This window comes from Heloderma suspectum, chromosome 4, assembly GCF_057233095.1.
Source record: "Heloderma suspectum isolate Gila_16-S chromosome 4, 16-S_ref, whole genome shotgun sequence".
NCBI classification, from domain to species: Eukaryota; Metazoa; Chordata; class Lepidosauria; order Squamata; family Helodermatidae; genus Heloderma; species Heloderma suspectum.
In genome coordinates, this window is record NC_139461.1 from 40,251,622 (window position 1) to 40,278,232 (window position 26,611).

The 26,611-nt window shown below is 44.3% G+C and overlaps 1 protein-coding gene across 1 annotated transcript in view; it reads left to right on the plus strand.

Annotated features, from left to right (window-relative positions):
- The window catches only part of RGS22 (regulator of G protein signaling 22), a 110,533-nt gene extending 87,848 nt beyond the window's left edge, over positions 1 to 22,685 (plus strand). Inside the window, exons 22-27 of the mRNA XM_084851450.1 lie at positions 6,851 to 7,012; positions 12,443 to 12,622; positions 15,810 to 15,959; positions 18,504 to 18,614; positions 19,366 to 19,474; positions 22,540 to 22,685. Of these exons, the coding sequence (XP_084707576.1) occupies positions 6,851 to 7,012; positions 12,443 to 12,622; positions 15,810 to 15,959; positions 18,504 to 18,614; positions 19,366 to 19,474; positions 22,540 to 22,685 (858 nt within the window). The remainder of the gene's footprint in view (positions 1 to 6,850; positions 7,013 to 12,442; positions 12,623 to 15,809; positions 15,960 to 18,503; positions 18,615 to 19,365; positions 19,475 to 22,539) is intronic.
- The last annotated feature ends 3,926 nt before the right edge of the window (positions 22,686 to 26,611 follow it).

Here is a 26,611-nt window from a genome sequence, read left to right on the forward strand (position 1 = left end):
AAGTAGATTCTTTGATGTTATGTAAAGTCACTTCTGCAATGCTAAGAGCTTTATTGCAGTAGCAATCCAGCGAGGTCTCAGGAGCCTGTCATTGCAAGCAGGGAGAAAGTGCCCACAGAAGGAGAAAGGGGGCAGATGGAAGCAAGAACTCCATGACAGTTTGCTGGAAAGGGGTGAAATGCAGGGTAGTTTGTTCTCATAGGCAGTCTTCAGATGCTGTACTGGAGGATTGGGGATTTGGGCTTCTTCACTGAAAAGTACGCATATTGGGGAAAGGGGGGGAGCAATAACTGTGACAGTTTGTTGGAATGGGGTGAAATTGCAGGGGGGGGCAGGGATGCTCTCATAGGGAACCTTCAGGTGCTGCACTCAAGAATTGGGGATTTTGGCTTCTTCATGCAAAAGCAGGGGAGCCTGGACAGGGGTGGGAAATAAGCCTCTCTCATTGGTTGAGCAGCCCCTGCCAAGTTGATGATGTTCCGTTCCACTCCCCCCACCAAACCTGGAATGTTCCTTTGAAGTGCTGTGTGACCCATGAAAACTGGGTTTTAAAGGTATGGTACACTGGAGTTTTCTTGCTTCGTGTGTCTCTGATGGACCAAAGCCAATTCCATGAAAACCCAGATAATACTCAAACTTGTTAACTTGTGCACGAAGGAACTTTGGGGTTCCTCAGAAGCTTATCACGGGCTCATGAGGATATCAGTCATTACTGACAAGCTTACCTGAAAGAGAGCTTGCTCACCACTAATGAGATTCCCCTGTAATACACAGTTGCAGGGGGGTGTTTTTGGCTACACTTTAGTTCACGCTGTGCAATAGTGAGACCCAACAGGCCTGGCTTGGATCCCATGTGAATTAAATGCGCACCCTAAAAATGTGTCCCAGAACCTCAGCAATGTACAAGAGCTCTGGGGTACCTTGGCTCATAAGCTGATAAGAAAAGGGTTCCCACATGGAAGGATACCTGAAAACACATTGCCTTAAACCTTTGTTTAGCTAGTTATCTGAAATCCTATTATAATTATATTTCTGCAATTCTAGGGATGGCAGAGAATTCTGCCACGGATCTCGGTGAGGCCGAATGTCAGTGCATTCAGCCCCCCGAACTCCGTGGCGGAACGGCCTGCCCCCCCCATGGATCCCCCCCAGGATGAGACTTATCTGGGGCGGATCTTCCGGGCGACGGCAGCTCCGGCGGCTGTGGTGGCTGGTCTTCCGACCAGCTGCCGCCACCGCCATTTCCAGTTTTGTAAAAAAAAAAAAAAAGACGTGATAGGCTACGTTTAAAAAAAAAACAACGACGTGATAGGCTACGTAAATCTTTACGCAGCCTATCGTGGCTGGGTGGGTTTAAAAAAAAAAGTGTATGCAAATGGCGGCGGCTATGGCCACCACCATTTGCGTTCCTTATTTTTGCCCATCTTAGTCTACGTAAATATTTACGTAGACTATGACTGCGAAATGAAGGGGAATGCAAATAGCGTAGCGGCGCTATTTGCGTCCCTTTTTGATTCGCCGTTTTAGCCTACGTAAAGATTTACGTAGGCTAAAACAGTGAATCAAAAAGGGACGCAAATAGCGCCCGCTACGCTATTTGCGTTCCCCTTTATTTTCGCCATCATAGTCTACGTTAATATTTACGTAGATTCAGACGGGCAAAAATAAGGAACGCAAATGGCGGTGGCCATAGCCTCCGCCATTTGCATATGTGGTTTCTTTGTTTTTTTCCCCAGAGCCCTCCGCGGCCGGAAATCCGGCTGCAGATGGCTCTGGCCTGGCTGGACCTCCGCGGAGCTGCCACGGAGCACAGCCGGCCTCGGAGGATTCCGGGGGGAGGAACGGAACGCCTCCCCCCCATCAACATAATCCGCGAAAAGTAAGTGACTTTCGTATATCCCTACGCGCTTCTCATTCTGTTGTGAAGATCCTCCCCTAATTCTGGGTTCAACCCATAATTTCCACAGGTGTCATAAATCAGATGTTTCTGATGCTGGTCAGAAACATCCAGTCTTTTGATACAGAGCAGGGGTGGGCAGGCTTCAGGCTTGTCAGACCCCCCCCCCTTTAATAAAACCTCAAGATCCACCAAACAGAACCAGGCGCAAAAGACACACCATTAGAATGTGCCTCTGAGCGCATTCTGATCTTAGGAATTTGCTTTCACCACCAGAACTGAACTGAGCTCTCAGCCATTTTACATAAAATTCCTCTCCTGGTTACCCCAAGCTTTCTTCATTCTAGCAGCCTAATTTAGGTAGAAAAAGTGATGTTGCTGTTGTTAAACATTTGGGACTCAAGATATCCTCACAGATCTACTACCCAGAGTTCTACCAGTAGATCCTGTTCTATCTACTGACTGCCCCAAATATAGAGTACACACACAGTCCTAGGATGTAACTTTGTGAATCACCTATGTAGGTGAGCCTGGGGCATAGTCTGAAAGGAGAAGCCTTTGCTAAAGCCAAGCAGGTCCAGGTCTGATCATGCCTGGATGGGAGTATCGGAGAACCATATGTGCATGGCCTGGCATGGATGAAGTTATATAAATAACACAAGTGGGGCCTGCAACAAAAAGTTGCAATATGGAGGGCTCTTGTTCAGAGTTCCATCCATCAATTTGTGCCTTCTTCCAGGATACTCAACTCCATCCTGACTACCCTCCTTCTATCCAGCCATCAGCCAGCATTCCATGGCTAGTCACAATGGCTATATGTTACCTCCAGTGTCAGAGGCAGCGTGCCTCTCTATACCGGTTGCTGGGGAGCAGGAGGATGCTATTGCACTCATGTATACCATAATAACAATCCTCAACCAACAACTTAGGGGCCCTCCACTTTGGCATCACTCTCTTGTGCAATACAATAATAGAATCATAGAATAGTAGGGTTGGTAGGGGCCTACAAGGCCATCGAGTCCAACCCCCTGCTCAGTGCAAGAATCCAAGTCAGAGCATCCCTGACAGATGGCTGTCCAGCCTCATCCTGAATGCATCCAGTGTGGGAGAGCCCACCACCTCCCCAGGTAGTGGGCTCTCCCACAATTGAAAACACCATGCTCAGGGTGTGATTTACTAAGAACTGCTGGCTTTTCCTACTAGTATGTATGATTTATGTGCATGTATTTTCCAGATATGGAAGTGACTCGTAGATGTAAGCCTACCTATTGTGTGCATGTGTGTGTGTATGTACACACAGTACACACACACACATGTAAATGCATCCTGAAGAGCTAGATGCACAAAGCCACAGTGCAACAACAAGCTCTTGCATGCATAAGACAAAAATGAGGTTCTGGACCACACCACCACTGCTATCATAACATTTTTTTCAGACTTCCGTGACATTTAATAGTTTGTCCTGGCTTTAAAGATAGGATTTAGTGCAGTAACCTTAATGCACATTTTCCTACTTTGCATTCAGTAGACTCACTGGGACAAGCTGTTCACTCCAGCATCTGGAAGATAATTTATTATTGAGAGCGATTAAATGCAGTCACCAAAAAAGAATCTGAAGCATGCAGCAAAGTGGGCAGGATTAATCATATCTCACAGTATCTGTTTCATTTAGAACTGCATTCTAACGTGAAGATCGTATCAATTGTTAAACATCGTAAAGCATTGTAACATGACATCTTGGGGGGGGGGTGCCGTTCCTTTCTTTTTTTCTTTCTCAGAGAGGAGCAAACTCTTTATAATACATGTTGTATACATTTATGCAAGGAGTGGGAAGTTTTTCTTTTTGTCTGGGCTCCATATTGCTAGTTAGCCATTGCCAGGAGCCAGCTGAGATATGAACATAACTTGCTAGATCAGGACCAGAGAAGTATGTCTTGGCAGGAGCAGGTGTAGGAACACCAGGGGATACAGGCAAGGGCAGGCACCAAGACAAGACTAGGAAGTACTTCAGGAGAGGCAGCAAGGGGCAAGGGAAGGTTTGTGGGACATAGGGCAAGAAGAGAGAGAGGGACATAGGGCAAGAAAAGAAGCCAGGAAAGGCAGAAGTTCCCAAATGAAGTTCCTTTGATATTTCTCTAGGGGGGAGAACTTTGCAACAACGGAATGAGAAGCATGTAGGGGTATTACCTGGATTTTCATGGAATCAGCTTTGGTCCATCAGGGACACACAAAGCAAGATAAGCAGAGTGTACCGTACCTTTAAAATCTTTTTCAGCACTTGAAAGAAACATACTTCTGGGTGGGGTGTGGGGAGTAGAACTGAACATCATCAGACTGGCAGGGGCTGCTCAACCAATGAGAGAGGTTTGTTTCCCAACACTGTCCAGGCTCCTCGCTGCTACTACATTATGAATGGAGAGCAACTGATTTTCCCCATGTGTGTAAATTTCCCTGAAGAAACCAAAATCCACAGTTCTCCAGTGCAGCATCTGAAGGCTCCTGAGACCTGACCCCCACTCCAATTTCACCACATCCCAGCAATCTGCTGTGGAGTTATTGCTCCCACCTCATTTTTCCTCATGTGTGCACTTTTGCCTATTGCTTCCAACCCTCCCTTCCAACCTCCCCTTTCTCTTTCTCCCTGCTCACAATGAGAAGCTCCCATAAACCCAAAACATCATTACTGTGGTGAAGCAATAAACCGGAGAAGGGACTTTACATAATAACAGAGAAATGACTTTACATCAGAGAAATTCCAGAACATCAAAGAAGCACAGCAGCACAATAGTAATTTAAGAGTGCATCAGAGAAGCAAAAGAGCACTTTAGAGGGCGAGTTACTAAAGTTAGCCTTTAACCCTTTCACTGAGGGGAAGCGAGATTTCTTATTTCCAAGTAAATAAGCACAGAAAGGGGGGGATATGTTAAAGATTAAAAGCAGGCTAGTTCAGGTGATTGAGTGTCCCCACTACTGCGGTATTGTGAGGGGTCACTGCTGCACCCCTAGGGATTTTCTCAATGGGAATGGGAAAACTACTTCCATTGGAGAAACAAGAGGGAATGGGGCATCCAGGATTTAATGCGGGGGTGGGGGGGGACATGGCAGACTGTGGTAAAACTGCCAGGGAGCCACTTTCAGTAAAAAAAAGTTGGAGTAAAAGGAGGTTCAGAAAATGTGGCTTTTCAAGAAGAAAGCGGCTGAGTGGTAATGATGTCATCTGTTGCGAAGGAACTCAAACTGCTCTAACTTTACACTAAATCACTTGGGAAGACAAACCCTAGAATAACGAGGTAACTATAGCGTGTTACACAATATTAACATATAAAAATACACTACTTATATTTTCCATAAAGGCAGGGCCAGGATCATCGCTTGGCATGGTCAGGCACCTGCCGAGGACCCACAGCCCAGCAGGGCACCCACTGACAAGAGCCCCCTAGATCTGCTCCTCCACTTCGCCACTGCAACCAGCTTCTTCACCCACCTCTCCCTCTGGCTCAGACCATGGTGGTTGTGTGATAGTGGAGTGGTAGATGGCACTGTCTGCTTTCTCAGTGGCTCTCTGCCTGGCAAGCAAGCAGGTGCTGGCAATAATGAGAAGTGGAGAAGGAGCAGCAGCTGGCAATAATACTAGGGAGAAGGTGGACTCCCTCAGCGAGGGGAACCCATTCAGGAAGTCTTGCCAAAGGGCCCTCCAAAATCTGGAGCCAGCACTGCATAAAAAGAGTAGACAGATGTGTGAGCCTCAGGTCCATGAACCAAATCAAGCCTCCTTCAGCTTTTGTATGTGCTCCCTTGCAATTCCTTCACAGATCTCTGTTTGCTTTGTTTGGAGTTACCCAGCTCTCAGCTGCCTGGGCCTTTCCAGACAGATATAAAGTTTGTTTTTTAAAAAAGAAAAAAGATGGACAGATCTTGGCTGAAGAGACTTCCTATGGGAGATGAAAATAGCTTGGAAATAAAGAGAAATGCCTTCTAGTCTAACTAGCAATTTCCTATCTTAAAGAGGTTCCTCAAAAGAAAAAGGGTGTGGGGCTTGTAAGTTCCGTGTTCATTTTGGTCTTTTTCATCCCTAGATATTGGGTTTTTCTAGATTAGGCTTTTACCTCACCTGCCTCCTTCATGGAATTTTAAGGGGATCCAGATAACACTATCTTCTCCTTGTAACCCTCCCATGTTTACCTATTGCTTCTCTCTTTTTTCTTACCACATAAAACATGTTAAGAAAAAAAAGACAGAACTGCTACACAATGCCTTCCAATTGCTAGTGCTAAAAGCCCTCTGTATGGAAGCACCCATTCCCTCCATTTCCTTCAGTTTCCTTTTGAGCTTTCTACTTGTTCACACCTGCCTTCACGCTCCCCTTTTGCTCAGCATGAAGATCCCCTAAATGTCTTGATGACATTAAATCACATTTTACTATTGGTAAAACTTAGTTCCAGGAACAACAAACTTACAGCTTCTGTTGGTGATCAAGGCAATGGATTTCAAAGTGGCTTTTGTTAGCAAGATTGTTGTCAAACGGAGTTTAGACATGTAAGCTCTGTGGTTTGCCTGTTCCATCTCCTCTCTTGTTTGTTTTTACAAGATCTCAAACTGATCTTCTCCTTCTATTTGTAAGCCCTCTCCCCCACCAAAAAGTGAAGTCTCTTGCCATAATCAACAGTGATAGCTATTTCCATACTGACAGTACAGAGTCATATGTTCTAAATCATTGTTAGTCATTTCCTTTTCCCCTTTGTCCCTTCCAAAGAAATGTTGCCCAAATCAAACAAAAGAGTGGGAGAGAGAAAATAGTTGCCAAGTTCTATTGTGTCCATGTAATAAACTACTGAACACTGGGGTCAGCGGAAAGATAAGCATCAGTTTATCCTAACGAATGCTTCTGTTATTGCTTTTTGAAATGGAGTTTACTCAGTGTGCTTTCTTTACTCCCCCACCTCTTTTTGACAGCATGTGGACAATAAGTGGGTTTCTTCATCTAGGGAAATAATTACTTTCCGCAAAGCCTTGTTGAATCCCATCACAGCCTTACAGTTTCAGCGCTTTGTGTCCCTGAAAGGAGATTTACTGGAGAACGGAGTGATCTTCTGGCAGGAGGTGCAGAAATATAAGGTACAATAATATCAAAGAATGGAAATAATGCAACTTCTCATGGACTGTGACATTTATATCTGGAACAATGGTGTTTCTTTGGGATCATGTGGGAATGGGAAAACTAGAGGTGTCCCCTTGACACCTGGGGGCTTGTCCTGGTGGGTGAGATAGTTAACGGGCCTTTGCTCTGGACTTGGATATCAGAAACACTCTATCATTTTAAGGTTGCCAGATTCAATACAGGACAGGCTACTGTGGTTTTAGTAGCCAAATAGTAGGAAGAATTTGGCAAGGTGCAGGAGTCCTATCCCATACAACTCCTGTGCAGATGTAGCATTCCTAATTTCCCAACCATTGTTAGTAGAGATGTGAAGGCCTGGAAAAAAAATAGAAAAAATTTGTGGGGTGGGGGGACACCGAAAATCCCCCCCTTTTTTTTAATCCATGGGAAAAAATGTCCAGACCCCCAGTCTTTTCTTTTCTTTTTTCCAGGCTTTCACATCTCTAGTTAGGTGCATGCTATGTACCTGCACAATTCCTCACCCTCCCTCCCATGTGAATCCCCCTCCCACCCCCGTGGTTTGCTTTAACCTTGGTATAGCTTTACAGTTGCATTGGTGCTAATGATGATAAATTCTAACCAGGATGGCTGTAATAACCAGCATTTGAAACTAATTTCAAGCCCTGGTTTCCTAGTTATGACAGCAATCCTGGCTAAATTTAACCAAGGTTTGAGCCAATGTAGACATAACACTACACCTTGGGTAAAGCCAACTATGGAAGAGAGGGAGAAATTCACAAGGGGGAGGAAGCATCCAAACCCATAAGATGCTCCTGGTCTCCTGACCACGCTTGTGGGATCAGGAAGTTCACATCTGTACTGGACCACTGAATCTAACAACACTACTTATTACTAAGGGGATTCTGACTAGGGCTGTTTATCTGGGTTATGCAGTGGTATAGTGGTAAATTCTGAAATGCAGGCGCTCATCATGACAGTCCCTATAGTCACGCCCCCAAGGAGAGTTCAAAATTGGAGGCGGCTGCATTGATCCACATCAACAAACCTGTTCTAGTAGTTTTGATTTCCACCAGGAGCAGGCCTTTTGTAAAGCAAATGGGTTTTAATTGCCCATTCAAGACCAAGCCACCCCAAAATACTTTGCATGACTACAGGGAACAATATATTGGTGGAAAAATTCATTTTCCCCCAGCTACTCTGAGCATTTCAGCTAAGCTCAGAGGGGAACAGGGAAGTCTGAGGTGGGTGACACGTGACGTCAGCATCCCTGCTAATAAAAAAAGTGCTGGTGCTGCACCCCTGTGAACCTGGGTTCCACTACACCACTGGTCTACTCTTTTCATTGTTTCAATCCAAGCTGGTAGTTGATTTTATGAATTCCCAGCTCAGCTTCTAGTCTGCAGTAGTGGTGGTTGGGTGAGTGCTCTGACAGCAGCGTGTATGTATAAGTGTGTCTGTCCCATTTTAAAATGTTTTGGGCTGCTAACCATAATTAAACATACATATTCAAAAATTACAACAAGCCCCAAGGATGACAATCTGACATGGAATTAGGCATGCTTGGGATGTGGCGATCAAATATATCATAAAAATCCAAACATTGAAAGCCATAATATATTGAACATCTTGAGGGATAGACGCCTCTGTTGTTGTTGTTTTAAAAGCTTTCCTAAAAAGAAAACAGTTACATTGTGTCCTGAACTCCTACAGTCTGGGGCTGACAGATCTCTCTAAGAAGAGAGTTCCACAAAATAAAGGCCATGATAGCATCACCGATGCAATGAATATGGAGTTGAGCACACTCTGGGAGAGAGCGGAGGACAGGAAGGCCTGGCGTGCTATGGTCCATGGGGTCACGAAGAGTTGGACACGACTGAACGACTGAACAACAACAAAAGAAGGTCCTGCGTTGCACTCCAGCTAGTCTAAAGGCCAAACTAGATGTGATGGCAATTAGCAATTCTGTGAACGTTCTTAAAAAGTAAACTGCAGGTGTGGGTGGGATCACGATTTGGATCCTCTATAATCTAGATGGATCATAGGGTTCCCAGCTCAGCTTCTAGCCTGCAGTAAGTGTGGGCAGATCCAGAAAAGGGATGCCACATCTGCACTTTGCACTGAAAGGGAAACTCTCATTCATGCCAATGGAAGCTTTCCTTCCAATGCAAATAGCAGGTACAGGAACCTGATATGCATCGGGACCAGATTGGGGGGCAAACAGTTAAAACTCCCCATACAGACTACCTACACAAATTAGGGGACCAGCACTTGCTTTAAAAAAAAAACAAAAACCTATGCCTGAATGGCATCAATCCCATTTATATTTAAGCAGATAATCCCAGATAGTTAAGCAGAGCTTCTCCTGGTGATCTGAAATGGCAGGTCAGCTCAGGTAGAAATTCTGTTTCATTCCCTACCGTTTACTGTCTTCTTCATCCCCTTGACTTTGGACATGAAGCGTGTGGGGCTACTTATATCCTTTGCCACATGCAGCATTGCCCTGTAACAAACCCCTTGGTCATTGTAGCAGGGCTGCCATTACTGCCTCTCAGGAGCTGCCAAGTCAGTAATGGCTACAACCAGGAATCCATGGCTCTGTGCATAGTGGTGAACCACAGAGCAACAGATTGGAGCATCTCCCCAGGCCACAAGTGGGCAACTTCAGTCATCCCCACCGCAGTCTGCTGGGCAACTTGAAAATGAATTTTAAAATTACATTAATTTTTTTAAGGAAAAATTGTATCCATAGCACTATGGAGCACAAAAAAGGTCAAATTTAGCTTATTGGCAAGCTAAATTTGACCCTTTTAGGGCTCTTTATGAATGCCATTTTTTTCCTTACACACACTTTTCTTTTCTTTTTTACATTTCTTCCACAGGGCAGGGTGGGGGTCCACATCCAGCCGATGAGCCGTGTGTTGCCCACCCCTGTCCTGGGCAGTAAAGGGGTAATGGAATTACTCCATCCACCCAGGCCATTTATTCTCTCACCACGAAGGGCTACATATTATTGTGTTGCTGTGGTTGTTGTTATTTTATAAATAATCAACAGTAATAAATAAAATAGTCTATTCCAGATAGGACTTGGCTGGAGCACCAATAGTCTTTGCTGCCTCTGGCTCCCAAGGATTATTGACTCCACCTCCCATCTGGCATTGACTCCTTGCTCAACTCGTAGTTCCTTGTTCCCAGCTCCTAGTTGAGGTCTGCTTACAGCTCATTGGAACCTGGGTGCATTTTTGCCCTGCTTATATTCTCTGCCAGCACCCCCTCCACTGTGATAGTAAGAGAGCTGCCATGTTTCTTGCTGGCACTTTCTCGGTTGAGCTAGTAGGCTCACTGAATTTGAGGAGGCCCATTCAGCATGAATGGAGGGATGGGCTACTGAATGACCATTGCTTTATTTCCACTGAGGTTAATGTCAGTGCAACCCACTGTGAAGCTTTATTCCTTTTCTCCCAGTAGCAATGAGGAAGTATGTGACTGAAAGACCAGAAGGCCTGAAGCTAATTTTCACATTTTATGCACAAAAATGGCTTCACATCATATGCATAAGGATCAGGAAACTGTGTCAAAGATGTTGAATTCTTCTGTGATGAAAACCTTGTGGTTCCTATGAGAGACACCAGCTGAAGAGAACAATGACCCCTTGTCTGGTTGACCACACATATTTAATTCTAAGAGATGATGGCCCCTCAAAATAAATTTAGAGGCTCATCATAGAATTGTGAGACGTGAACGTTTATTAAATATGAGGGCTTTAATCTGTTTTCAGAACCAGTCTTACCACTAACTGAAGCATCTATACATACCATTGTTTCCCTCTGACTACGAACTGAAAGTATACAAGGCTGTTGTGACCCTTTGAAGTAGACAAACAAGATCTACAACCAAATGTTGCAATGTAAACTGCTCCTGTTCAGAGTTCCAACTAGCCAGCCATGCCCTTTCCAGGACACTCCATTCCATCCTCCTACCCCAGTTTTCTGACCCTACCCCACACCCCCGCCAACTCTGGATCAGAGCAGCTATCATTTGCTGTGCAAAACAGGAGAACACATAGATGAGAAAGGAGAAGATTGAAGTTCTTGGTACTATTGCATTCTCAATACCATTACATTCAAACAGCTGAATAGCTGTGGTACAGAGATGGTGGAAAATTCACCTATTTCCACATGGTGAGAGTTTGCATGCAACAGCAAATGGTGGGTTAATCCATGATTTGCTGTGCATGAGCGGGAGTGAGCACGCGCACTGCCTCCCGTGTGTTCCTCATGTCCACTTTCAATCAACAACCTATGATGGGTTGTGAGCGTATCTTGCAAACCCAGAGTGCTGGGTGGTTTAGGTGATGAACAGCCCAGCAGTTAACACAACAAGAAACCATGGGTCACTCCTGCTTGTGCATGGCAAACTGTGAATTAATTAACCACTCTGTGCAAACCGGTTCATTGTGTCAGTGGCTCTTTCTGTATCTGCCTGCAACAGCCTTCCCCAACCAGGTGCCCTCCAGATGTGTTGAACTGCAACTCCCATAATTACAGGGAAAATAGCTTGCAAAAATGCATACATAGCAAAAGGTGCACACAAAATTGGAAAAAGTAGGCACAAAAATGCATATGTTAGGAGAAGTACACACAAAATGTATACACATTTTTGGGCAGACTTTTAAAAATAAAATGTGTACATTGCTGTGAAACTGAGTGGAACCCAACATAAGGTAGGAAAAACATGAAACTGAAATTGACAGATTTCCCCATCCTTAGGTGATTCATTCCTTTATTTGTTACATTTCTATACCGCACAGTGGCCAAAGCTGCTACTGTTTTATGCAGTTTTACATTGTTTTAGGGCACAATCCTATTCAGATAGGCGGCCGCCTATCCAATGCAGGGCAGGAGAAGCAAGGAGGGGATCGTTCCCTCCGCACTTCTCCTGCCCTGCATTTTCGGCTAGACAGCCGATTGCAGCTGTCTAGCTGCGGGAGGATGGAGCGGGGGAGGAGGCTGCTGAACGACACGTTGGATGTGTCGTACAGGCATTTCCGCCCTGGAACGCCCCCAGACACGCCCCTTTTTGGCCGCTCCGCACTCCTCTTGTGAGCGCGGAGGATGGGGCTGTTCCATGCTGCCTCCGAGGAAGTGCAGGGAGGTCAGTTCTCCAGGAACTGACCTCGGAGTTCACGCTCCAAGGTCGGTTCCCAGAAAACCAGATATCCTATGGCCGTCTAGCCACTGTGTAGCGGCCATAGGATTGCTCCCTCCATGTATGTATTACGTTCTATTATTTTAATCTTTGTTAGCTGCTTTCAGAGTCAATACTTGAAGTGTACATTTATATAGCTTATATAAATAAAATAAATCAAAAATATAAGAGAACTGTGGCTTTGCACACAATCCCTGCAAATTGTACTTCTCCCTTTTCAGGACATGTGCCATTCCCATTGTGATGATGCCATTATCCAGAATAAGATCACAACCATCATCAGCTGCTTCATTAATTCTGCCATTCCACCAGCAATTCAGATCGACATACCTGAGGAGCAAGCCCAGAAGATTATTGAGCACAGGAGAGAGCTAGGCCCTTACGTGTTTAGAGAGGCACAGGTACAAAGAACCAATACCCTAGGTTTCGTTGGGACATGTTAGACCGGAATGTTAGAGCAGGCCTCTGGTTTTGTGGGCTGAGATTTGTGCCTATGAATAATGGGTGGATGCAAAATTATCCCCAGAAAAGGAAGCCTTGGATTGGGCAGGGCCAGATCTTAGCACATTAAATAAATATGAAGAATAGGATCTAAGGAGTTGTAGGCAGGCCTTCCAACCATGCACAGGAGATTCTGACCATGTTCTGATACGTCTCAGACCTCCTTTTCACTTCAGCTTCTTGTGGCCCCTGGAAAGCTACTCAAGAAAATTAGGGGACCATCCTGAGAGGCGTTCAAGGAGCTGTTGTCAGTATGAAAAATCCAGTATATGTTTTCTAGGGGAAGGGCAGGGGCAAAAAGCACAGAGATCTTTGGATCTGTGCATTGCTGACATCAGCAATGCACAAGGGCAGCTTGACTTTATCAGATATTTTTCCTTTAGATGAGCAATGTTATTGCATCTGTTTGTAGACTCTTGTTTCTTCTCCCTGCTGTGTTTTACAGAAAAACCCTTATATTTATTCTGCTGCACTGACAGAATAGGGTAATTTGTAAAAACTGTACTGTTGACCACTGACAATTATTGCCTTTTATGCTCCTGTTTTAAAAGGGCATTCAGCTAATTCCTCACCCACTTCTGCACAAAATACCACCAAAAGTTGTCCATCACTACCATCCCATACCTTTTAAAGATGTGTTAACACAAATCCATAAAACATCCAGGATCACAAGAGACAAACAGTCTGGAAAACAACTGAATTCTGGCAGATCATGAAGTAGATAAAGGAAATACAAAGGCCCAATCTGCAGATGGCAAATATAGCAAAACCCAGAGATATAGGTTGCAGCTGAGAGAAGATCTAGCCAGATACTGAAGGATGGTTTCACAGGGCCAGTATGGATAGTGGATGGAGCACTGGCCTTCGGTCTAGGGGATCTGGATTAAAACTTGCCTCAGCCATGAATTCATACACGCAGCACTGGGCAAGTTCACTAGTGCTTTACCTCAGAGCTCCGTCTTTAAAATGGGCCTGTAGAAAATGAACTCACAGGTTTATTGTGAGGATAAACATTATTGTAACAAGAAATTGGAGGGTATGGTTTATGCATCATCAGAAGCAGTCCCTAATAGGTATATGTGAGTGGGAGAGGAGTGCGAATGCTGTCCTTGAGTTCTAAATGCTTGGGAGCCTGTGTGTGTGTGTGTGTGTGTGTGTGTGTGTGTAGTTATTCAGAAAGAAAGGCCTGTAATAAGATTTACAGAGGGTGTGAAAGAGAGACCTGGCACTTTTCCATCCCTGGTTGATAAATAAAACTTTGTTCTTCTCAGGAGGACCCACTGTAATTTTTGAGGAATAATCTGCCTGGCTGGGCTGATGGACTAGGTCACAAAGCTACAGAACAACATCACTAAGGAAGTTCACAGTGGGTTGGGTCCAGAGTAGTGCTTAGTGGAGGAAGGTGATGGGAAGGTGATCTCATCCTTCCCCCTGCAGCCCCTGTGCCTCTTGAAAAGGTGGGCTAGAGGACTGTCCGTGGCAGTATGAGAACCAACACAGGAGGCTGCAGGGGGAATCAGAAAACATTGCCTCCCTGCCCCCTTCCTCCATCAAGGGAGCTTCTCTTGGATCCTGTTGGCTTCCATAAAGGGAAGGAACCCTTCCATTCACAGAATGGCCAATCTGGATCCACCCCAATTTGCCATGGTGCTCATAATGTCCTGTGGACACAATATACAATTACAATAGGGCCCTGGCAGCCGAAACAATAAGATGACAACTGTTGGGGAGGTTCAGGAAAATACAGCAGTCTCCTACCATCCTAGATAATGATTTCTTGGCCTGTAGCTGACATGAATTGATGCAGTAGGGGAGGCTACCAGCTGACTCAGTGCACATCCCATCTTAGTCAGAGCTCATGCAGTCTGCTACCTAACATGACTGTCACATGGCTCTGACTACCTCTCTGAGATTGTGCTGGATGGGTGCTAAAGGAGTTGCATATAACAGCATCCTAGCATTCCTTAGCTGCAAATATCATGTTGCAACTGCACAGATGGTGGTGGTAGGCAAGTATGGAAGAGGAATGAGGGAAAGGGGAGGGGGCACTGAGGTAAATAGTTTGAAGATGCCTTTTTATTCCCCCCCCCCAATTTAAAGAGCAGCTGCAGGAGGATCGGGATCTGGCTGTGGTGTGCTGGTGGTTTGTTTGTTTTTAACCCTTCCCCCACATTTATTTATTTATTTATTTATTTATTTATTTATATTTAGTTAGTACATTTTTAATCTGCCCAATAACTAATGTTCTCTGGGCGGATTACAATCAGATTACAATTGCTTGGCACATGCCATGTTCCTGATGAAATTCCTCACCCACCGAAAGTTGGTACGGGAAGGAAGCCTCCATTGAATCTATTATATTTGCCTCATGATAATTTCCAGAACCACCAGATGAAATTCAGCTCTAAAAGCTCATTTCAAAGTATGCATTATATTATTGGTTCATGGCACTAACGCCTTAATTGAGGTCATGCTTTGAATCTCTGCTGTTGCTTTCAAACTTATTTTTCTTCCTCTAGTTTAAAGCAGACCCTGCAAAGAGATTATATCACTTAAAAAAATTCCTCACAGATATGTAGCGTTGTTTTAGAACTTCTGCAGAGGCAAAATCCCTTCTCTTAAAGTAAAGTTTGAAAAGAAGCTCACTTCTCTGTGTAAATGGAATATTCTGGACAATAGTTGTGTTAAAAGCAATAATTCTGATGCATCTTTTATGTTTAACCCCCCCCACACACACACACACTCACATACACATTATTAAAAAACAACAATAAAAAGAATACCCCAGTTGATGTTTTTCTTAATGCAAACAATTATTTATGACAATGTTTTTAAAAGAAGAAAAGCCTTTAAAACTGTGGTTTAGGAAGATTTCTCATCCGCAACAAACACATACTGATGAGAAGCATGTGCAGGTCTGGAGTTAAATATTAGAAGACAACATGGAGGGTGGTAGAAGTTTGTGCTGTGCATTAGACAAAAAATAGTTGCTTAATTATGATGGCAAAATATCCTGATTTTCTGCAGTACCATCTGTTTCTATACAGAGTTACAATTTGAGACTTCCCCTTCTTCTTCCTGTTTTAGATGACTATTTTTGCTCTTTTGTTTAAATTTTGGCCAAAATTTTGTGAGTTCCGAGGCAATTTGGCTGATGAGAAGATTTTGCCTCTTCTGGAAAAGAGAAAAGAAAAGAGGCTACTGAAACTAAAAAAAGCAAGAGAAGCAGAAGAGAAGGTGAGAAAAGCTAAGTTACAGTATGAAAAACTTTATACAGGCTGGACAGTAAACACAATCCTGATATGGGTCTGAACCAAATTCTGTGGAAGCCAATGGAAAGATACACACACATTATAAATAACTTTTCTTTTTCTCCAAAAATGCTCACCTAATTCATTTATTACATTTGATTTCCACACTCCTGGGATCCTGAAACAGGTAACCACACTTTAATACAAAACATACATGTTTTGTTACTAAAATGTAACATGCAAGCTGAAGCCAGCTCAGTCCAAATGGAAACAGCTTCTAGTGATGCCAAAAATCTGTAGGCTTTCATGAGTCTCCAAAGAAAAGGTTTACATAATTGCAGAGAGTTGCTTCCATATGTATATTGGTCCAATCATCTAAATAGATATGTGGGTCCCCTGGGTGTGGAGTGTTGGGAGCCCAAGCAGAACGGAAGGTAGGGGTGAATAGGTTCTCAATTGATGGTAGAGATCCCTACCTTTGCTTTAAAGGAAGGCAGGGTAGAATAGGGTTTCTGCCAATAGTAGAGACCTATACCCTTATTGGAAAATATTGGGAGGTTGAAATACCAGTTTTCCCCCACCTCCCAAAACTAACTACAACCATGGGTGGTGCATGCACACTTCTGGAGTTCCCTGGCAATGGTGTAAGTGGGAAGCATACAGGTTCTAAACCTGACCAAGAAGTTAACTGTAGTGGAAGTGAATGCAACTTGCTTTCCACAGCCAGCACAAGGAGCAGCAAATCCTTCCCCTCCTCTCCAAAAGTTGGAGAGGTGGGAGGTTGAACCTTCTCTTCCCTGCAAAGTGATTACAGAAGAGATGGGGAATGCCAGGCTCACGGACAGCGTGTCCTATGGCACACTGTCTTTGAGCCCATCTGTCTCCCTCCCCTCCCCAGTGGTCACCTTGGAGATGGAGGCTGAGGGTCCCCAACTGAGGAGGCAGGTGAAGAACTGTCAGTATTCTGCCTCTCCCGGACCCCTGGGGGTCCTCCTCTGAGGAAGAAGCATGGGATCCTGCAGAGAACCCCAGTACAACTGAGGTCCTTGGGTGCTTCCAGATGAGGCTTTTATCATGCAGTCACCCTGCCTTGTTCACAGGAATTTTATGGAGGGTCTGAACAATGTTCCTCCATTTGTAGCCCTTCCATGTTTTTCCAATGCTTGTGTCTTTTTCTTTATTACCAGAGACAACCCATTAAGGAGGGAAGACAGAATAGCTCCATACATAATGTATTTTGATTGGCAGGACTAGACGCTGCCCATCTAGAACAGCAGTGGGCAACTTGTGGCTCTCCAGATGTTTTGAGCTACAAGTCCCATCAGCCCTAGCCAGCATAGCCAATGTTGAGGAATCATGAGAATCGTAAGCTGAAACATCTGGAGGGCCACAAGTTGCCCACCCCTGATCTAGAAGCACCCCTGGAAGAACCCGCTATAGTCCCAAGGCAGCCTGCAGTTTCTCATCTCATGGACATCTCACTTGGGGCCCCCAGTAACACCTCTGACAACATCCCAAACCCTGCTTTGATCACTGATCCGCCATCTTTGCCCTCCAGGCCTCAAGGGTAAAGGTGGCAGCAGGCCCAGTGGGAAGCCCACCATCAGCATAGGAGCTCATGTTTGGCTGCCAGGAGGCTCTATTTCCAAGGGTCTGCTTGGGAGGAGAGAGAAGTCAGAAAAGATCTAGCTGCAAACAGTGACCAAGTAGATGATCAGGATGAGGAGGAACTGGCAGTGAGGATATGAGCCTCTCAGGGTGCTTCCAGATTAGGCTTTTATCCTGCAATCACCCTGTCTCAAATACGGAATTTTACAGGGGTCCACACAATGTTGTCTTCCATTCGTAACCCTCCTGCGTTTTCCCACTGCTTATTCCATCATTTTTCTTACCAAAAAATAACCGCTAAGGAGAAAAAGATGGAATAGGTGCACAATGCCTTTTCAGTGGTAGTGCTAGGCTAGAAGCACCCTCATTCTCCTCTGGACCCTTGCTGGGTTAACTGTTCCCTATTGAACCTTTTTACTCCAGCTCTCTTTGTTCAGCTGTGGCTCTAGTTTTCCCACTAGTCACCATCCATGCTCGTCATAGACAAGCTCAAAACCACACACAAAACAAATTCACGACCTCTGTCTAGATCCTGTGTCTGATGCGTGTTTGCACTACATAGGTGTCCACTTTGTGCCTCATACCAAGCTTTTGGTTTCCCTGTTGTTTGAAGACTGAAGAGTTCATAGATGTGCAAACAACACAAGTCTCAGTCTGGTTCACAGGCACTTCTAAGGAGAGGGGATTCCATAGCTGAAGGGCAGCATCCAAGAACACATCTGTATCCATCCTGGCTTTCCAAACAGTTGGAATTACTGAGAGATTGCTCTTGACTGATCTAAGGGATGTTGATAAGAAAAAAGTGAAAGTATAAAGGGGTATAAAGTGAAGCTGTAAAAATCCCTTGAAATATGACATCCTGAAGCTTTAACCCAGCTTAAGCAGAAATTAATACAAAGTTTTGTTTTGTTTTTATTGCTAGGCACAAGGGAAGAAATCTGTAACATCTCTGAAGCCAGATTCAGGTGTTGAGTCTAGAATGAGTAAAAGTGAACTTTCATCTACGCCGAGCTTTTCTGGATGTGGGCGACAGGTGATTGAATTATAAACTATAGGCAGAATCTAACATTACACTATAATGTAAATTATGTTGTGCTGGCATAAGTGACCTCTAGCCCAATGCCAACAGCATTTGCTGGCATGACAGGTTTCCCTGAAAACCCCGTTGTGCTGGTAAATGCCATTGGCATTGCACTAGAGGTTGCTTAAGCTAGCACAATGTAATTTATGTTAGCGGTAGTGTTAGTGTTGGTTGATGCTTCCTGTGGCGATGGGAGATGCTTCCTCCTTGATACTGTTGTGGCACTAGCCCCAAATCAGGACTGATAGCTTGATATCTATGTAAAGCAATAGGTATGGGACCGCCAGTGAATTCTTCACTTAATTTCTAATTGCAGCATTTCCCCAAGTCCAGTATAAATCAGTGAACTGGTGAACTTGGCTAGACCACATAGCAAGCAGTTTCTGATCCAATGAGTTTATTTTTCTCGAACAAGCCACCTTGAGAACCCCTGGTTTGTTGCTGGGTTGTTCAGGGTGGTTAACAAGCCACCTTGCGGAAAATGTTCTGGGTTCAGACAACACGCCAACCAGGGGTTCTTCCAGGGGTTCAACGAACAACCCACATTCAACCACTGAGTGAGGGTTAGCATGTTGTGTGAACAACCCCTGTATCTAACCATATAATGAAAGATGCTATTTATTAAAATGGACCATTGCCCATCAAACCTGTATCCCACAACTGACTTCACTGGTTTGTTTAAATTTTTAAATGGCCCTTGCAGATGTCCTGGACTTATTCAAAGTACATAGAAGCTCTCCAGCAGGAAAGAGTTCTCCTGAAGATTCAAGATGATCTAGATAAAAAATCAATAGCATCGTCAGCTTATACAGGTCAGATTTGCATCAGGTTCTGTGGCTAGAGAGAGTTTGCTATAGATCCAGTTGCACCTCTTTTTCTTACTAAGGGTATGATGCATCATATAGGTCAGGGGTAGACAACATGTGAAGCATGGGCTACATGCAATCCATGACGGTGGCCTAGAAAGGCCAAATGTAACTTTAAAACAAGACGCGCAGTTGTTTTGCCACTGTGGCCATCGCAATTCAGCAGCATACAACAGTGGGAGGGTCTAGGGGGTTGAAATTGGCTGCCGGAGCCCCAAACACCTCTGATCTAGGTCACACATGGGCAACCTTGACAGCCTTCTATGCAAACCACCACAGGTGCCCAAGCTGCTGCTGCTTCCCCCAATGCTCGATTTCCCTGCTGCTACTGCATTTGTACTGGGGAAGAGGAGAGTCATCCTGGGACACAATTTCCCCAGCACAGTCACACTCCTGACAGCCCACCAAACAGCTGTTTGGCAGGCTGCTGGGAGCACGATTGACATGGGGAAGAAGTTGCATGGGGAGAGCCATTCCCATGGGCAGTCTTCCCCATTTAAATTGCACCCTCCTCCTTGCTGCCCAGCTGATCGGTGCTCGGAGGGGAGGTGGGGAGGGGAGGTCCACTTTTTTCTCTTTTTTTGCAATTGTAACATAAACAAGCAAGAGAAAGAGGGGGGAACAAATCAAACAACAACCCCCCAAAATGAAGGACGTTAAAAAATATCCATTCACAATAGTAGTTCACAACACCATTAATAAAAAGGAAAAGAAAAAAAGACTCAACACCTGTTTCGAATATATACATTACTATAAGCAGCCTGTATATCTAAATAAGCATCCAGATGAAACTGTTGACTGTAGTAGGATATATATTCAAATGTAGTGAGAGCAGTAACATCTACAGACCACTGAATGATAGGTAGTAGGTGTTTATCTTTCCAGGCTTGAAGTATGAGTCCCTTTGCAACTGTAAGGTTGCACTTATGTCCTGGTTGTGGGCTTCCTATTGGGGCATGGGATTGGCCACTGCGCAAACAGAATACTGGACTAGATTAGGGAAGTTGCAATCATCCGCAGGAGGGGTGGAGTCCAAGGGACTCCCCCACGCCCACCCGCCGAACCCCACGCGCTGAGCTGCAGGGGCGCTTGTGGACCCATTTGTTCCTTCCAGCAGCTGCTCACCCTCATTGCAAGCTGTCATTTTGCGCAACAATGGCAGCTCGGACTCTTCCAGGAAGGGAATGTTGCATAAGTGGTGGCCTTAAAGGAACCTTTTACGCAACATTACAGGTGTGAATGGAGCATTCACACCTATAATGTTGCATAAACAGCCCTTTCACAGCTGCCATTCATGCAACATTCCCTTCCCGGAAGAGCCCGAGCTGCCATTGTTGCGCAAAATGGCAACTCGCAATGAGGGCAGACAGCCCCATGGCCTCATTGGATGCTCACCAAGGCAACGAGAAGCTCGTGTGGTGCCACGAGTAGGGGGTGTGTGGCAGCGGCGGCTCAGCGAGTGCCCAATGAAGCTCAGCACAAGTGAGTCCATCCATTCCTAGACTAGATGGGCTTTTGGTCTGATTCATCAGGGCTCTTCTTATGTTCTTATGGGTTTAAACACCCGCATCCCTGCAGGCTGAGATGGGGTGGGGTGTAAGGACTGAATATCTAGTGTGTCAAGCTGTGTGTGTGTGTGTGTGAGAGAGAGAGAGAGAGAGAGAGATTCATGGCTGATTGTGATTTCAATTCAGGTCTTGTCTATAACCAACATTCTGTTCAGTACACACCACTGGCTGTCAATACAGCAATAAATAAGTATAAAGCTATATCACTATTTCAGATAAATAAAGCCAATCCCATAGATATATTAACACAACTTAGTGGGTTGGATCAACACTAACTTGCAATTAGTATCCACTGAAATCAATGAAACATAAGAGAATTATGACTAACTTTTCACACTGATTTCAGCGGGGCCTAAGTGCAAGTAATTTACAATGCAACCCTGTGCAAGTCTATTCAGATAGAAGTCCCAATGGATTTACTCTCAGATAACTATGTATAGGGTTGCATGTCTGTGACCTAGATCAGGGGTGGGCAATAAGATTAAAAAATAGCATTAAGTGAAGCTCTTCAAAATGGCTTCCAAAGTAAAACCGTTTTAATCAGCCATCTTAAAGCACTGAGAGGAACAGGCCTCCTCAGGTAGGCATTCCATGATTAGAGTATTTCCATTTAAAAGGTCCAACTACTAGAGGCTTAACAGATGTATTATGGCAGAAGCTTTCATGGACTAGAACCCACACCAATAGATACAACAGGAAGATCCAGTTAGTAATTGTGTGTCCAGAACCAAAATGATTGTTGTGGATTAATGATTCCAGAGTACAAAGAAAAAAGTTTGGAAGCTGCCAAGGTACTGAGTACATGGAGAGGCAGGATATTAATATTTTAAATAAATAAGTTTTGTTTCTGTGGAACTGAAATTTCTCAGACAGGAATCATAATACCTCTGGGTTCTCAACACCAAACACAGTGCAGATGTTAATCTAATATTGTCATAAACACCCTCACCAACACCATTGTCATGGTAGCACATCATTCCCTCTGTTTCAGAGGTGAATGCCGTTACTTATGTAGCCAAAGCAGAACCACATACACACAAGAGGATAGTATAAGGAAGCTTGGGGAAACCTTTAGAAAGAAATCCTAAGGGTGGAACCCCCCCCCCACCCCCAGTCTCAATGAGGACTGAGTGTGCTCAGGGCCATAGGATGCTGACTGAATGTTGGGGAAAAAAATGGAAAACCAGGGGCTGGGGTTGAATAGAATGGAGTGGCTGGATCCTGAATGGTAACACTCCACACTGCAACATTTTGACATGCATACACCTCATACGTCACCGTGCCTCATCTTCTTACTGTCTGTCCGACAGATCCTGCCATGGGTTATGTTCTATGCATTCTTTTGAGCTGACCCCAGATATTAGCTGTATTTCTTAACACTTTACTCTCAGAAAGTTTTGGCCTTTTCTACCATTCTCAGTGTTTTGTTTCTTTGTAATCTAGGCCTCTCATCCCTTTTCACACTGAAGAGTGATCACGCAAGGGTCTCAGATAAGCACAATCGGCCATCAACCTTCACCTCAGCTTTTGTGAAGCAACCCTATCCATATCAACCCAAAGACAATGGAAGTATGTCTCAAGGGGGTTGATTAATTCTCCAGTCTGGAATTTATATCATTAGATGCTCAGTCAATGGTGATTTCCAATTGCTTATACAAATTCCTTGAAATATTGTTGATTTTGTATGCCAGTACTCAAATCAGAAGCGGCATGCAACTGCTGTGTAGGAAGTAAAGGCTGTGGGTTGGATCCAGATTTAAGCTGGATCAACTGTGCTGGCAGAAGTGGACTTCTCTGCTCCCTCCTTCCTATGGCAGCCCCCTGAAAATACCACACAGAGAGTCAGGAGACCCTGCAGAATAGGGTGAGCTGTGGTGTTTGGGGGTAGGGGAGAACCCCCAAATCAGGTGGAGAGACCTTACACAACCAGAACCCTTCATCTTGCAGCACGCCCCTTCCTATTACAGAAGGCAGATCCTGGATCTAAGCCATTTATGTTTACTATTTGATTACATTTCTGTACCACCCAATAGCCAAAGCTGTCTGGGCAGTTTACAAAGATTAAAATCCTAAAAATATACAATATAAAACCAACATACAAAAAAATCCCTTTTTTATAACAATCAACAATAAAAATCCCAAGACTGGTTAAAACCTTATCATATGCTTGGGAGTAAAGGAAAGTCTTAACCTGGCTCCGAAAAGATGACAGTGTTGGCATCAGATGAGCCTCACTTGGGAGAGCATTCCATATTCAGGGGGCCACCACCGAGGAGGCCCTCTCCATCGTTGTCATCCTCCGATCCTCCCCTGGAGGAGGAGGGCCTCAGATGGTGAGTGTAGCATACGGATAGATCCATACTGGGAAAGGCACTGTCAGGTATTGTGGTCCTGAACCATGTAAGTCAAAACCAACACCTTGAATTGGGCTTGGAAACGTACAGGCAGCCAGTGCAAGCAAGCCAGATTCGGTGTTATATGTTCAGACCTTCAGGTCCCTGCTATCAATCTAGCCACCACATTTTGCACAAGCTGCAACTTCCAAACTGTCTTCAAAGGCAGCCCCATGTAGAGCACATTGCAGTAATTAATTTGGAGGTTACCAGCGCAAAAACTACCAAAGCCAGGTTGTCCCTGAGCCTCCATTGATAACGATGACTCCAGGAGAGCCCCCAAGCTATGAACCTGCTCCTTCAGGGAGAGTGCATCCCCATCCAGAACAGGTTGAATATCTTTAATAGGATGTTCTGCAGGTTTAATGGGCCGATGGCTTTTTCATTCCTTCGTATTTAATTATGTTCTCCTTCTCTTGTTGCACACATAAGTTGCCTGAGTTGTCTTTGCAGGCTGCAGTGGAAGCCCAGCTCTGCTCCAGGCTATCCACTGACACGCTGTGCTTCCATCTGTGTTGCTCTGGCTTCATACCCTTGCCATTCCACCTGCAGTGTGGAAAAGCTGCTCCTGCAGTGCTGGCTTCCTTTCCTTCCTGCTTTGCCAAAGTCCACTTTCACAAGAATAATTGACACTGTATTTTATTTTATTTTATTTTATTTTATTTTATTTTATTGCATATCTTCCCATCTGCATAGTGATGTCACACCAGCACACCAGGGTGCTTATTCACAAATATTAATATTCTCACACTCTTAGGGTATGACCCAGCCAAAGAAGCCCTTTTAAGCCCCATCAGTTTCAGTGGGAAATAGTTAACTGAAATTGTTTTTCTTTTCTTTTTTACTTTTTAAAAACATAGGCTGGAATCCTGTGCACACTTACCAGTGAGTAAACCCCACTGAACACAGTGCCAAGGGTACTTCTAGATGAAACTTTTATTGTTTTATTGCCCTGCCTCATTCATGGAATTTTACAAAGGGTCAAGACATCATTGTCTTCCATTTGTAACTCTCCTGTGTTTCCCCATGGCAGCTTTTGTCTTTTTCTTCTCTCTGTCTCTGTCTCTGTCTCTGTCTCTCTCTCTCTCTCTCTCACACACACACACACACACACACACCTCTTATTAAGGAGGGGGAGACAGAATAGCTCTACAATGCCTTGTGACTGATAGTGCTAGGAACTGTCCATCATCCCAGATATACCTGCATAAGACTGGGCTCTAAGACTGCAATACTATATGCGTTTATTGGTAAGTCCAGTTCTATTTAGTGCGACTAACTTGTGAGTAAACACACACCGGCAGTTCACACTGCTTTCTCCTGCTGCAGTGCATTTCCTTCAAGATCCCCAAGTCCCCTTGGTTCAATGAAGGCTCCAATCTTTTGCATGCTTACTTGGAAGTAAGTTCCATTAAAATGTGGTACTAATTCCAAGCCATCATGCATAGGATCAGGCTGTTGTAAGAAAACCACTATTTTCTAACATCAGAGAGCCTGTGCTCTGAAGAGATGTTATTGTCCAATCTCTGTGCTAAAGACAGCAATTATAAATTCATAACGTCTAGCAGTTAAAAACCGTGTCTGTGCACAGTGAACAGTAAAACCTCTTGCATCTTCCAGTTCATTCCAGTTTGAATAGACACATTGCTATGGTCCATCTTAAATATCTGTAAATTAAATATCATCTAGTACTTAGCAGTGTGTTCTATGAAGTATTTTGAAAATGAATGATTTTATGTATTTATTTTAAATCATTTAGGGTGCACTCCTATGCATGTTTAGACAGAAAAACATCCTACAACTCCCAACATTTCCCAGCCAGATGCTCCCAAAGAATTGCACAACTGTGTGCCCAAGAAGTGCGCGTGTTCCTCAAAGAGCAGCTTTCTCAACTGCTATTTGGCAAGTCACCTTTGAAACTAGGGAGACTTTCATAACCTGTGGGATGGAATAAAAGCGTGGGTGAGCAACTTCCAGATGTTGTTGGACTGCAACTCCCATCAGCCCTAGCCAGCATAGCCAATGGTGAGGGATGAAGGGAATTCCAGTCTAGCAACGTCTGGAGAACCATATGTTGCATAAGGGGGTTGCTGGATGTTGCACACAAAAACTCAATTCAAGCCCTAAAGGAGGTCTTTAGATACCTGAGCATTCATATTTATTGAACATAAAGGATTTTTTTGTTGCAATAGTGCTATTATAATATTTTAACAGCTATTTCTGCAACTGCATGCCCCACTAGCCATCTTCACAAGATCAGAAACAAATGTTAGAATGAAGGAAAGCATTCTTAACATGAGGTTATATAACTTAACTGCTTAGAATTTTTAGTCACATGTAGAAACATTTAGAATTATCTGTTCCTTTTCTTTCTTGCAGGTATATTTGTCACACTTCGTTGCATGGTTTATTATTAATGCTGTGGGTTTTTTCTCCCCCCTCCCCCAGGAACTCCAAAACTTTAAGTAAGGAATGCGATGAAGAAATTATGAATTTGCAGCCATTCTGGGAATAGTCTACAGCAGAAATAAACTAATATGGGAAACTCTTGCACTAATTTCCAGAGATTAACAGCCACCTTCTAACAGAGCCACTACAGAGGAGAAACCAACTCCAATTTGTTCAGTGGCAATTGGGGCATTGACCTTATTTATCGTGCTATTACACACATCCACATCCTGGTGCCCTCCAGATGTGTTGGACAACAACTCCCGTAACCATTGGCCATGTGGGAATGATGAGAGTTGTAGTCCAACACATCTGGAGGGCACCAAGTTGGAGAAGGCTGTGCTATTATTTACTGGTGCTTTTTCCTTTGGGATGGAGGGCTTGTCTATCAACCTGCTCACAAACTATTTGTAAAGGAAGGGTTATAGCTGAGTGGTAGAGCACACACTTTGCATGCAAAACTTTCCATTTTCAATCTCTGGCATCTCCAGGTAGGGCTGGGAAAGACTCCTGTCTGAAACCTTGCAGAGCTGCTGCCAGTCAATGTAGACAATACTGAATTAGATGGACCGGTAGTCTGACTCCGTAGCTGCGTATGTTCAGCTGCCCTTTGAAATATTCATCTTGTTGCAGCTCAGAGCCAAGGTCCAGGGGGATCCAGATGGAGACTGAGG